Consider the following 13,359-nt stretch of genomic DNA (forward strand, 5'->3'; position numbering starts at 1 on the left):
GCTGATAGTATTGCATCAACCCAAAACCTTTTTCCACCTGTTTGAACCTGCTTGAACCTATTTCTTCACCTCTTTTATACACTCTCTATTGCTCATTGACCCTAGGTTCTTAAAATCCACAACCTTTTTTCATCTCCACTCTTTTTTTAGTCTTATGCTTCCACTTGAGTCTGTCTCATTCACCCACATATCATCTTGTTGTGGGGAAACTTCATGGCTTTCCTTTGCAGAGCATACATCCATCTCTGGAGATTTTCCTCCTCCTACTCCCTGCTCTCACTCAGACCCAAATGTTATCTTCAAACACCATGGTCTGTTGAGGTTCCGGTCTAACCTCACCTGGCAGCGTCTCCATCACCAATGAGAACTGAAGGGGCTCAGATCTGATCCCTGATGGAGTCCCTCTTCCACCATGAACTTCTCTTTCACACCTACAGCACACCTCACCGCTGTCTTCCAGCTCTCATACATGTCCTGCAAAGCCAACCACAGGGCCATTCCACAAAACGTCTGTAAAATCACTTTGATACAATATGATAGATCTACTTTCCGCATATGTCGGCGACATTGTGTTTCTGGAATGTACCGCACGGATATAATTAGTGGGGCAGTGATCATGTGATCGATGACAGTCACAGACTCCCATCTGATTGGTCGATCACATTCTGTCTCGCTTAATAAAACTACAGATTAGATGCAGAGTCTCTCCAGTGAAGGTGGAGGTTTCAACCAACATGACTCCTGTCTCTGTTGTTTTTCATGTGTCAAGTTTGCTGCTAGTGAGAACAGGTGAGCATCATATTTTTATTTTGTTTTCTTTCAACTTTCAATTATCACCACACATTCTGCACGGCTGAGGTTAATATATGTGTGTAAAATTAACTTTGCATTTCTTTCTTTTCCATTTCCTCCTCAGCTCATATCACAGCTTCATCGTCGTCTTTACAGTATTTGTCCGTCAATGTTGGCGAAGACTTTATTTTGGAGTGTTTTAATGAAGGGTCTAAATATCTATCAAGGTTTTACTGGTATAAACAACCTTGGGGACAAACACCAAATCTAATAACTGAATTTGTAAAAAAGGATAACTGGTCATATTTTCACAATGAATATAAAAATAATAAACGGTTTAGACTTGACATTGAATCCGGCAGAAATCACTTAAATATCTCAGATGCACACATTTCCGACTCAGCTACTTACTTCTGCATGGGGAGCTCATCAGATGCCTTTGAATTTCTGAACAGCATCATGGTCATTGTGAGGGATTCCAGTCCGAACGTCAACCTTTCTGTCCTTGTCTCGCCATCTGGGACCCCCAATCCAAAAGGCTCTGTGCATCGGAAGTGTTCAGTCCAAACTGGGACTTGTGGTACAGGGCACAGTGTTTACTGGTTCAAAGACTCCGAGGAATCTCAACCGGGAATTATCTATACTCAAGAAGTCGGTGAGGATCAGTGTGAGAGCAAACCTGGGAGCCAAACACACACCTGTTTCTACCACTTGTCGAAAGAGAATCTGACCTCTCACACTGAGACCTACCGTTGTGCTGTTGCATCATGTGGACAGATACTGTTTGGAAACAGGACAACTCAGGATCCACAAGGTACGTGTAAGAAGAAGACTATTTTTAGTCATTAGTGAAAGTTGCAGTCCAATCTATTTTTTTAATGTTTCTAGTCTTCATTTATAAATTATTATCATATTTTTCATTTTGGAATATGCAGGCAAAGACTGGACACCTGTGTTGATCGGAGCTTTGACGTTTAACACAATCGTGGTTGTTTTCTTGGCTTTTACTGCACACAGACTGTACAGGACACAGAGATATAAATTCACAGGTAGGGAAAACTAAGACTATGTTCAACCTGAGAGGTTCATATGGAAAGTTATTTAAATATTTATATATCTATTTTTATCAACCAAGCTCAGAAATGTTTCCAAAGTAGAAATCATTTAATCGAGTAATCCTCGCAGACAGTCTGTACAAAAGGAGGTGCTGCCAGTTTGAACTCCTTGGACATTGCTTCAAATCAGCCCTCGGTTTTTGAGTTCATTAGATTTAATCCATATAAATCCAAAGTTGTTTGGGTGATTTTTTAGTATGATATAAAGTTTACACCCAACGTTTAAGCCCAGACAATTAATCACTTGCAGGTGTATGTTCGGTTAAAACTACCCAACATATGCACGGATATTACTGATGAAGAATATCCTGATTAAATCCTGATGAATTAATGTCCATCATTAAAGATTAATGATCAAATTTTTGATAAAACCGCTTTACTCCAGCTTCAAAAAGTTATAGACAAAATTGGAATTTGCATGGTTTAAGGCTGACACATATGGGGTTTTCTGTTATTTTTGGTTGTATCTCGGAGGGGGTCAATGTCCAAACTCATAGTTTGTCCACTGGAGTGCCTCAAGCCTCAGTACTGAGTCCTCATTTGTTATGAATAAATACCTCCACATTTGGTACATTATTACTGCTTACAACAAGTGTTAGTGTTGTGTTCTGAAAATGCTTCTTTTACGGACCAGACTCACAAGAAAGACCATCGGTTGTTCCGGCTCCAGAGGCAGAGGTAGGAACATGTTGGTTGTATTTATATCGCCAAAAAAGAAAAAAGTTATCTGTAGTGATACTACTGTTATACTTTGCAAAAATTGCACATATTTTGGGTGTAAAAAATTAACATTACAATGATAGTTATTTGTTAAAAATCTTAAACAAATAATATCTTGACACATTCCTTTCTTATGATGAATAATTATCCATGGCAACAAAAAAACATTTGACAGCCAACTGAATTATATTTTATTTACAGGGTCGCCAGGAAGCAGAGAACCTCCAATATGCCACTATAAGTGATTTCAGCAGCCACAGACCAAGAGTGAGAAATGACACCAGGGGTGAATGTGTGTACGCCAGTGTCAAGCTGTAGATCATTCTGGATAGCTGTTGTCGTTCCTGGATCCTTCTTTGAGAGTAAACTTTGCATTGTATCTGTTTTATTGCAATAAAACAACTGAACCTCCTTCAATCTCACCAAGTCCGTTTGTGTTAAGTCATAAAGTTTGATTTCTTTGTGGAATTTACAATGAAAAACCACAGAACTCAGGACCCCTGTGGAATCAGTGGGTCAGGAAGCTGGATACAGATGCTTAAATTGACATATATGTATTGACATATATGTATACAAGTTCCAAGATTTACTGTCATGGCACTGATGGGAAAAGAACTGGAGTCAAAGTTATCTTGAAGGGGTCATTTACAGTTAGAAAGAAGCTGGTTGTTCACAGAATGCTGCATCAGAGTATATTAATGGAAAGTTGATTGGAAGGACAAGATACACCAGCATAGGGGACAGCCACAGCTTCGAGGATCGACAAGCAAAATCAATTCAAGAATTTGAGGGAACTTCACAAGGAGTGGACTGAGGCTGGAGTGAAAGCATCACAAGCCATTGCACACAAACCAATCCTACACGATGGTGAAAATCTCACTCTCCTCGTGTCAATCCACTTCTGATCCAGAGACAAAGTCAGAAGCATCTTCCCTGGACTGTTGAGAAAAGGACTTTATTGTTGCCCAGTGGTCGGAAGTCCTGGATGGTGGAGGTGGATGCATCCGACACAAGTCTTGGGAATTTCCTGTCACATAAGTCGGTGTCAGACAACAAGAGAACAAACCTGCGACCCAAACACAAACCTGTTTCTACCACTTGTCAAAACAGAATCTGACCGGATCTCACACTGGAACTTACTGTTGCGCCGTTGCATCATTTGGACAGATATTTTTTGGAAAAAGGACAACTCTGCTCTCACAAGGCTCAGTCCTGGGTCCATATGTGTTCTTCATATACAGCTCTTTGATTGGTAGCTTATATCTGTCGCAATTTTTTGAAACTATTTTCTGCATCGGACAAAACTCACCAGAAAGGCCATCGATTGCTGTGGGTCCAGATGCACAGGTAGGAACATATTTGTATTTATACCCACTTTCATCTTTTTTGCTGCATATAAATCAAATATAGCTCATATGTCAATATTTGTGGCAAATTTAATTGAAAAAGTACAGCTATCCATATCGAAGCCACTGTTACACAAAATAGCATATTTTTGGGGTGTATAATGATGCGCCATTGGACGTTTGAGTTATGAACATAGTGTTAAAGTGTAAATTCTTTTTTTAAATAACTTTGAACATGTCAGCAACATTTACAAATTTGACACCCAGCTGTTTTTCTTTGTTTAAACAGGATCGCAAGGAAGCAGAGAACTTTATGCCACTTCAATGGATTTCAGCAGCCTTGGACCAAGAGAGAGAAATGACAGCAGGGATGAATGTCTGTACCCTGGTGTAAAGAAGTAGATCATTCTTGACTTTTATTGTCATACATGTGTCCTTGTTTGAGAATAAATTGTGTATTATATCTGTTTTTCCTACAATAAAAAAAATTGAGTTGGTTTGTGTTAATTGAGAAAGTTACACCAAACAACCACAAAACTCTCAACCTCTGGACTCTGTGTGTCTGGAAGCAGGTTTTAGAGAGACACTTTAAGTCCACATGTGTTATGAAGAAGATGTGTAGCCCTGTGAGGGATGGCAGCAGGAAATAAATATCAATTCTGAATATATAAATGTACATATATATGGTGTCACTTTCAGGCCTCTGGTTTATTGTTTTTCCATTCGGAAAAAAAATATTTGAATCATGAATGAATGCTTGCTGGGACTAGATGTTCGGATCCCTTGATAAATCAGTGCAACGCTGGTGTTGGAGATGTTCTCTTGGATGGGGTTTGAGGTCTTTTTGAGTGCTTGGTTTTGACAATATTGGTGTGAAAATTGTGCCAAGAGTAATTATGTGAGCTGGCATCTTCGACTCTCTTACCAAATCCACCAAGACCCGTGTTGCCAACAATTGCCACTGGTACAAATTCCCTGCCCTCAGAGTGCCAGTGGAAATAGGGCTACTAAAGGGTGGAAGAAGGAGAGGAGGAAGTCATGTTCAGAAGCAGAGAGAAGAAAGGAAAGGCAAGAGTTAGAAAAGGTGGATATACTGTTTGTCCAAGAAGACCAGTTTAAAGAAAGTTAGGAGCAGGTTTTGAGTTGTCATGGTATTGAAAGGAAGATAAATAGAGTAAAAGGGATCTTGACAGGTCAGTTTGTTTGAACTTCCTCTTGGATGGGGATTGAGATGCTTTCTTGGGTGGGGTTAGATTGGGGGATGACCTGCCGGCACCTCCAATGCAACACCTTATTATTTGTGTTCCCCTGCCTTATAGGATGTTTCGGTCCTTCCATCACAATCCACCCTCAGCTGAGTCTGGCCCACCGCCGGCTGATCAGACCTGAGTATGCGTTGTCCTGGAGGCACCAAAGGTAACTGCAAAGCCCATACTGTCACCCTCTGCTTCCCCTGAAGCCATTGACTTGACTTTTTTTGGCTGTGGTCTCAAGCTCTGTCATTGTCTTTGGTTGAACATGGCCTTGGATTCAAAACTCCTTTAGTAGGCTTGAAGGGTGGAACTAGCTACAAAGCCTCTGCAGCCCACTTCCACTGGACACACATACACCTTCCAGTCCCGGTCCCCTGTTTGAGCAGCCAAGTTTCTTAAATGCTTCCTCAATGGCTTCCTTCCAAGGGACTGGCAGCTCCACAATGAGGACCAGATCTGGGCACAGGTTGGACGCTGCAATTTAGGGTTCTAAGGTGAGACTGTGACTCAAGTCAACTTGCATTTTTCAGTCCCGGGCTTCATAAACACATACAGGTTGCCAGGAGAAATCAGAAGGTAAGGCCTAGCATATTGGCTTCCATGTTCCACAGCAGTTATCTTCCTCATCGCTACACCATACATACTCACCCAGTAACCCTGTTTAGCTCGGGACACAGATCTAGCACACCTGTCCGCTTCCTCCTGGTGGGGCACTTCTTGTACCTCCAGAAGTAGAACAGAAAAGCTTGAAAAACAAGCCACGTATATTTCCGGTTTGTGAGCGTGGGCGGCGGTGGAGAAGGGACTGTGAAACCAGTCAGGCTGAACTCAGTGAAGAAGTTTGACCAAAGTGAGAATTCAAAGTATCTCTGACTCTCTTTTTTTTTCTGTCCTTTTTCCTCTTACCATTGCGTGATGACATGATGAAAAGTGAATAAAATAGACACCATTAAAGGCTTCCTGCATGAAAGTCACTGGCATCGAAACCTCACTGCGACCACTGCAGATCTTCATGGGGTTTGTGATGCACAATCAACTCATGAAACCATCAACAGTCAATTCCTTTACAAAAACTCCTCCAACATCTCCTTTACAAAAACAGCCCGAGAAGACCAGTAGGTATTGTCAGCACAGGAGTGGTGGTTTATTGTATGTTCTGACAGATATGCTATCATGTCTCTCAAAACATCTGCATCTTCATGAGAATAACTGGAACCATGTCCATTTACTGCTTTACACTGGAATACACACACTGATCTGAGGTTTCCTCCCTCTGTCTTCTTGGTCCTCTTGCCTTGGCAACTGTTAGAGCAGCATAGAGGAGGTTCTCTGCTTCTTGGCGATCCTGTTAATTTCACATGAAAAACAGAATTTCATACATTATATATTTCATGACTGATGTGAAAACATGGTCCCCCCCTAAAAGTTCAACGTTGATGTTATGCATTTCAACACTTCTTTGGAAAGTATTAGTCAGATATTTCCTGACTTCTCAATTGTCAAGTTTTAATTGAAATAGCGGTAATACAACATGAAAATTATGGAAGCCAAGACTAGAACAGCTTAATTTTCAAAACTATCTTTTAGTTAACTAAAAAAGTTAGTAAGTTAACTAAACTATCTTTTATAATCCCTGTTCATTAAAAGGTAAATCGTTGATGTTGCTTATATCCTGCTTCAAAATATTTGACATAAACATTAGATAGTAAATTAACATACCTCTGTATCTGGGGTGGGGGTGGATGGAGATTTGACTTGAGATTCTGATCATTGAAAAGGAAAAAAAAAAATCAGGCTCTCTCAAACTGTTACCATGGACATTCATATATTCAAAATGACAATGAATTGATCAGTGAAGAAAATTCATAAAATGTACCCTGAAAGAAATAATTCCAGCATGCAGTGGTATCTACTAAAGAGACACGAGGATCCAACTGGACAACTTTGATAGGCAGTGACCGTTGCAGACCAAGAACACCCTACAAGGGCTGCAGTTTCGGAGATAGTCCGAACCAATTGTCTGTCAATCAAAATCCGCCCTTGTCTCACTCGCTCAAATCATTGCACTTCCCAATTTTTCTTGCTACTAATTCACTGACTCTGGAGACAACATATTCTCTGGCTACCCAACATATCTCATCTACATACAAGTGGCATGATGAAGACACAGTAAGTGAACATTGAACACATCAATATACATGCCACTAATTTAATACATGATAAGATGTTCCAAATGATGATATTGGCATCACCTCATAAAATGATTGCCACTGAGCTTACTCTGACACTGATGTTTGCAGCTAAAAAGTTATGAACAGTGAACATAGAGGTCAGAGATCGACTGTTCGTCTCACCTGTGTGTCGGCTGGTGTTTTTCTTGTACAGTTTGTACACGGTAAAAATCAGGAAAGCATCCAGGATTGTGGTGAAAATCAAACCTCCACTCAGAACAGGAACCAAGTTCACTCTGCCTTTAGATTTAATTATTTTAAAATAAATTAGATTTGATTTTTTTCATCTCATTCATAATACATAACTATTAAATCATTCTATCCTACTTACCTTGTACGTTCAGAGTTATAGTATTTCCAAAAAGTATCCAACCACATGATGCAACAGCACAACGGTAGGTTCCAGTGTGAGAGACAGTCAGATTCTTTACTGACAAGTGACACAAACAGGTTTGTCTTTGGGTCCCAGCTTTGCTCTCACACTGGTTCTCTTTGACTTTCTGAGTGTAAATAATTCCTGGTTGCGATTCTTCTGAATGTTTGAACCAGTAAACACTGTGTCCTGTATCACGAGTCCCAGTTTCGATTGAACGTGTCAGATTCACAGAGTCTCCCTGCTGGAGGGTCTCAGTTGGTGAATGGAGAACAGAAAGGTTGACGTTGAGACGGATGTCCAACACCCTGACCAGAGTGCTATTTAAAAATTCTATTTTAGTTGTTTCGCGCTTCACGCAGAAGTAAGTTGCAGAGTCTGAAATTTTTGCTTTCGAGATCTTGAAGGTATTTCTGCCAGCTTTACTGTCAATTCCAAAGCGTGTATCTTTAAAATTGACGACTAAAGGTTCATTTTTTGTGACATTAATCATGAGCTTTGGTTTCTGTCCCAGAGTTTGTTTATACCAGTAATAGTTTTTGACATATTCAGAGTCTTCATTGAAACACTCCAAAACAATGTCTTCACCCACATTAACAGATAATTGTTGGTGACACGATGACGAAGCTGCCATGTGAGCTGAGAAGGAAACAGAAGAAAACAAAATGCACCTCAGTATACAGATATGATAAACTCAACCATGTCAAAACACATGGTCTTGTTTTAAAGAAAAACAAGGTCAAATGGAAACTAAATAAACGAATGACGCTCACCTGTTCTGACCAGCAGCAAAATTGTCACATGAAAAACAACAGTTACAGGATTCATGCTGGTTGAAACCTCCACCTTCACTGCAGAGAATCTACATCTAACCAGTAGTTTTATAAAGCAAGACAAAATTGGATTGCCCAATCAGATGAGAGTCTGTCAAAGTATCATGATCGCATGTTCACTCCTCCCCCAATCGTCTCTGTGTGGTACATTCCAGAAACACGATATTGTCAACACGCTCGTAGAGTCGAATATTTCCTATCAACCTGTACTATGTTATTACACCGACACTGACAGAAGACCTCAACTGGATTGTTGGAGAACAGTTTATCTGTTGAGCTGATCTCAGAACAGCCAGGGCTGTGAGCATCTGCTTGCCAGTCTCCAGAGCTTCATTTGTAGCTATCTGGCTTTAACTTCCTCCTTGATCTTAATACTTTTCTGGAGTCCAGTCATCAAGCATCTCTCGCTCCTTTTTCCGTGATCTCGTTCTCCACTTCTTCCGGCCACTGCTGTCCCTCTTTTCGCCGAACATCAGTTGCACGGCTGTTCCCACTCCATCAGTCGACTGATTTATTTTTGTTGATATAGTCATCAGTGACATGTTCACCTCTCAAGCCTCTTAGTTGCATCCACCAGGATTCAGTGATCTTCTCCTTTAGGTCAGCAGCCAGTGTGCTTCTGGGGGTTTGGCAGCTCTTCTGGTTGTTCATGGATGAAGATAACATCCCCTTGCCTGGTGTCCTGGCTCCTCAGGTGCCTGTTTTAGGCAGATATTGGGGCACTTTGTAACAAAAGATTCACCATAATCTCAGATGTGTATAAAAAAAAAGAATGTTCATCAATTTTTGATACTTTTTAGAGGACTGTTTTCCATAAATGTTTTCAAATGATCATGAGTTGAAAATGAGCTAAAAAGAGAAACAGCCACTGTGTTTCAGTTTATGCAAATTATGTCCTACTATTTTTTAAATTGTTCTCTATTTTTATTATTTTTACAAATATGTTTGATCTAAAAATTTAACTGGGACTTGTATGATACAGAAAAAAACTGCCAACATCTAATCAGCAGAGCATGAATCACACAGAGCACAGAATTCATCTGTCATATGCGGTGTGGTCGCTGTTTACTTTTTCTTTCACCAGGTTCCTTCAGGGTTTGTTACAGCAAATCAACGTCCACCTTCTGCCCATGTCATTTGCAGAAAGCAGTTGAAGACAGATAGATGGTACATTCAGATGGAAATCCATCACACTGACCATGTGCTGTTTTACAATTTCAACGTGTTTGCAATACTGCCCAAGCAGAAGTAAGTAGTTGAGTCAGAAATGTCTGCATGTGATGTCTTTGCTGTTGAAACCTCGACCGGTGGATATCACTCAAAGGGTTCAGCATTTTTTAATTCACCTTGGAAAGAAGCATTTTCCTCGTACTTGTACTGACCACGGTGCCGCTCAAAAAATAGTTTAGCGCTTCAACCTCACAGCTCGAAGGACCCTGAGGACCTTCCTGTGTGGAGTTTGCATGTTTTCCCCATGTTTGTTCTTCAGTTAGGCTCCAGCATCCCCACGACCCTGAGTGCAGGATAAGTGGCAGAAGATGGATTGATGGATGGATGAATCTACTGCAACACTCTTGTAAACGACACAATGCAGTGCCACAGGAGCCCAAGCAAGTGTTCACTTTGTGCCAGTCACAAGTCCTGATCAATGCAATGAGTTGTATCAGGAAGGGCATACAATGCATAAAAATGCCAAACAAAATCAAGTTTGTAACTTACGAAGGGACTCAGTTCAGGCCCTGGTTAACAACGACTGCCTTTGGTGCTGATAACCTACAGGTTACCTGTGGATTGTGAGTTTGAGGAGAAGGTAAAAATTTTGGTGTGAGAAAGATGAAGTGATGCAGAGAAAACCCAGAGGTGAATGTCAAAATTGGGGGAGATTTCAATGGGCATGTTGGTGCAGGTAATAGAGTTGATGAAGAAGTGTATCGAGGATGGGAACACAGAATGCGTTTTGGTGATGGACTTTGTGAAAAAGATGGAAATGGCTGTGCTGAATACTTGCTTTCAGAAAAGGCAGAAACACAGGGTAACTTCTAAGAGAGGATGTGGGAGCACACAGGTAGACCACTATGAATCATTTACCTTTTCAAAAAGATTTACAAAGACAGTTATGAGCATGAAGCTCTTCTTGCACTGGCTTCTGTAATGTTCCTGTTGTATTGCTGCCATTTTAACTACCACTTGACAACTGAGGGGCACAAGAGGGAAATATATAACTTACACTATCCAAAGAAGTGATGAAAAAGACAAAAACTCACATTTGTTGAGGAAGTATTTTCTATTTTCAGTCATGACATGTATGACTGTATGACATTCTTGTGTTTTAGGTGAAATTAACAGGGTCAGCAAGAAGCAGAGAAGCTCCACTATGCTGCTCTAACAGTTGTCAAGGCAAGAGGATTGAGAAGACAGAGGGAGGAAACGTCAGATCAGTGTTTGTATTCCAGTGTAATGTAATAAATGGACGTGGTTCCTGTCATCTCTCATGAAGATGCAGATGTTCTTGAATGTTCTGAGAGATGAGAGCATGCCAGTCAGAACATATAATAAACCAACACTCCTGTGCCGACGACATCTAATGATTTCATAGGTTATTATGCATCACAAACTGACGAAGAGAGGAAACTGTTGCTGGACCACTGAGAAGATTCAACATCAGTGATGTTCATACAGCACGTTTTATAATGATGTGTATTTCATTCACTTTTTAAAAAACTCTTCACACAGTTATAAGAAGAGAAGGAAATGAAAAAAAAGAGTCAGTTATTTGAAGTTCCTTCTTTGGTCAAGTTCTTCACTGAGTTCAGCCCAACTGGTTTCTCAGTCCCCTCTCCACCGCCGCCCCTCTTCACAGACAGGAAATATATTGTTTGTTGAGGTTTTCTGTTCGAAAGGTTTCAGCTTAACTTTCCACTAAAGACTTCATTTTTACACCAGTATGTCTTTTTGAATGACAGAGGAGAAAATGGTTAAGAAGAAATCAGTTTCAAATTTTAAAGTTTCCTTATCTGCAAGGAGTTGTAGAGCATGATACACTTGGCTGACTGACACTTACTGAGCCTATGAACCTGAACACATAAGAGTTGCAAAGCTAAAGTTGCAGATATGAAAATAGCTCTGCAGGAAAGTGTTGAGGATTTTGATCATGTTTGCACAAGTGAAATGGACAACAAGAAAGCAATACGAAAAATAATGTGTGCGTTTCAGGCTCACGTCAAGCCGTCTTCAATCTAGTTATATTTATTTTCCGTCTCCTTTGACTGCTGCCCTCTCAAGTCAATGGAATGTAAATGTGGTTCTGTGTCTATTGCTGGTTCTTTCCTTCACCTACCAACCATCTGGTCATTTCCCAAGTGCTAATTGTTTGTGACACTGAAGAACACCACAAGGTGAGGTGACAGTGTCACATGAAATATAAGAAACACATACATACAACACTTTAAATCTAATGAATAAGGAAGATGAAAGCGAGTGGAGGGAAGAAATGGAAGAAGGGGTGGACCACGAAGTGGCAGAGATTGGTAAAGGTGAATTGTGGAGGACACTGAAGAGGATGAATCCTGAAGAGGCATTTGGTCATAATGATATATCTGTGGAGGTATGGAAGTGTCAAGCGGAGGCAGCAATAGATTTGTTTTTGATTATTCAACGGGATTTTTAATTTCTTAGCATCAGATGCCGAAGAAATGTAGACCTGTGAAGGGAGCTCTGGTGAAGTTTAGTTGGTGATGGAGGAATGTGGTACGTGGCCCTGATGGTGAAGCATAGTCGTCTTATTTCCACGGCCCAGAGGTCCCTCCAGACGATCTTATCTACTCTTGGTGAATTTTTTTTTTGCTGAGTCTGTAAATATGCTGTTTTCTTTTAAAGCCATGACCATTTCTTGATATATCAGGCATACAGCATTTGATGAGTTTTCGGTGAAAAAAAAAAAAAATCATGGAGATATTGTTACTGCTATGGAGATGAGACCACACTGAGATGGTTTGGACACGCATAGATAGGGATAGTGAATATATTGGTAGAGGGATGCTGTGGTTGGAACTGTCAGGCAGGAGGTCTAGAGGAAGACCAAGGAGGAGATTTATGATAGTAGCGACCGCAGACATGAAGTTAGTAGGTGTGTGAAAGAAGAGGGTACAGAGTTAGATGGAGTACGTTGATTCGTTGTGGTGTCGTCTGAAGGGGTAGCGGAAAATAAAAAAGTTGTATTTTTTCCATTTGTAAATATATATTCACATACTGATGCTGCTCACTTTCTTATGTGATTCAAGCTACCCGGTAGCAACCTCGTGTGAATGTACTTGATGTGCTATCAATTTTTTTCAGTTTTGAATTTTTTTCTGAATTCGAACCGGAAATTGTGATTAAACTATGGTGTCTGTACCGATTGATCAATGAAAGGTAAGTTGTTCAGGATGTTGATAGTTAGTTGTGAAGTCAGGTGACCAAAAACCATCTTTTTCTACCAGCTCGAATGTAAAAGGTCTTGTTTTTCATTTGTAGATTAAAATGCTGCAATGACGACTTGCACAATCCATTCCTGAAATCACTTGTCAAAAAACAAAATTGCATGTTGTTGTTTATTTGCACACAAATCATGTTATATTGCTGAAAGTACAAAGCAATGTTTCACACGTTGAGTCTGATCTACTGCCTCAGACTGTGGTACACACATTCACTCCAGGTG

At 40.4% G+C, this 13,359-nt stretch overlaps 2 protein-coding genes across 2 annotated transcripts; one reads left to right on the plus strand and one right to left on the minus strand.

Moving 5' to 3' along the window:
- Positions 1 to 715: 715 nt before the first annotated feature.
- LOC147223846 (uncharacterized) lies at positions 716 to 5,719 on the plus strand. Its single transcript, XM_086166218.1, has 4 exons — positions 716 to 789; positions 917 to 1,606; positions 5,293 to 5,389; positions 5,653 to 5,719. Exons 1-4 carry the CDS (start codon positions 735 to 737, stop codon positions 5,717 to 5,719), a joined length of 909 nt encoding a protein of 302 aa, XP_086022344.1. The 5' UTR covers positions 716 to 734.
- Positions 5,720 to 5,870: 151 nt separating this feature from the next.
- Positions 5,871 to 9,314, minus strand: LOC147223847 (uncharacterized). Its single transcript, XM_086166219.1, has 3 exons — positions 9,212 to 9,314; positions 7,789 to 8,469; positions 5,871 to 5,971 (listed from the first exon to the last, which is right to left on the minus strand). Exons 1-3 carry the CDS (start codon positions 9,312 to 9,314, stop codon positions 5,871 to 5,873), a joined length of 885 nt encoding a protein of 294 aa, XP_086022345.1.
- Positions 9,315 to 13,359: the final 4,045 nt, after the last annotated feature.

The sequence above is a fragment of the Fistularia commersonii genome, chromosome 19 (assembly GCF_037954325.1).
Source record: "Fistularia commersonii isolate RoL2024-O1a breed Wild chromosome 19, RoL_Fcom_v1.0, whole genome shotgun sequence".
Lineage (NCBI taxonomy): Eukaryota > Metazoa > Chordata > Actinopteri > Syngnathiformes > Fistulariidae > Fistularia > Fistularia commersonii.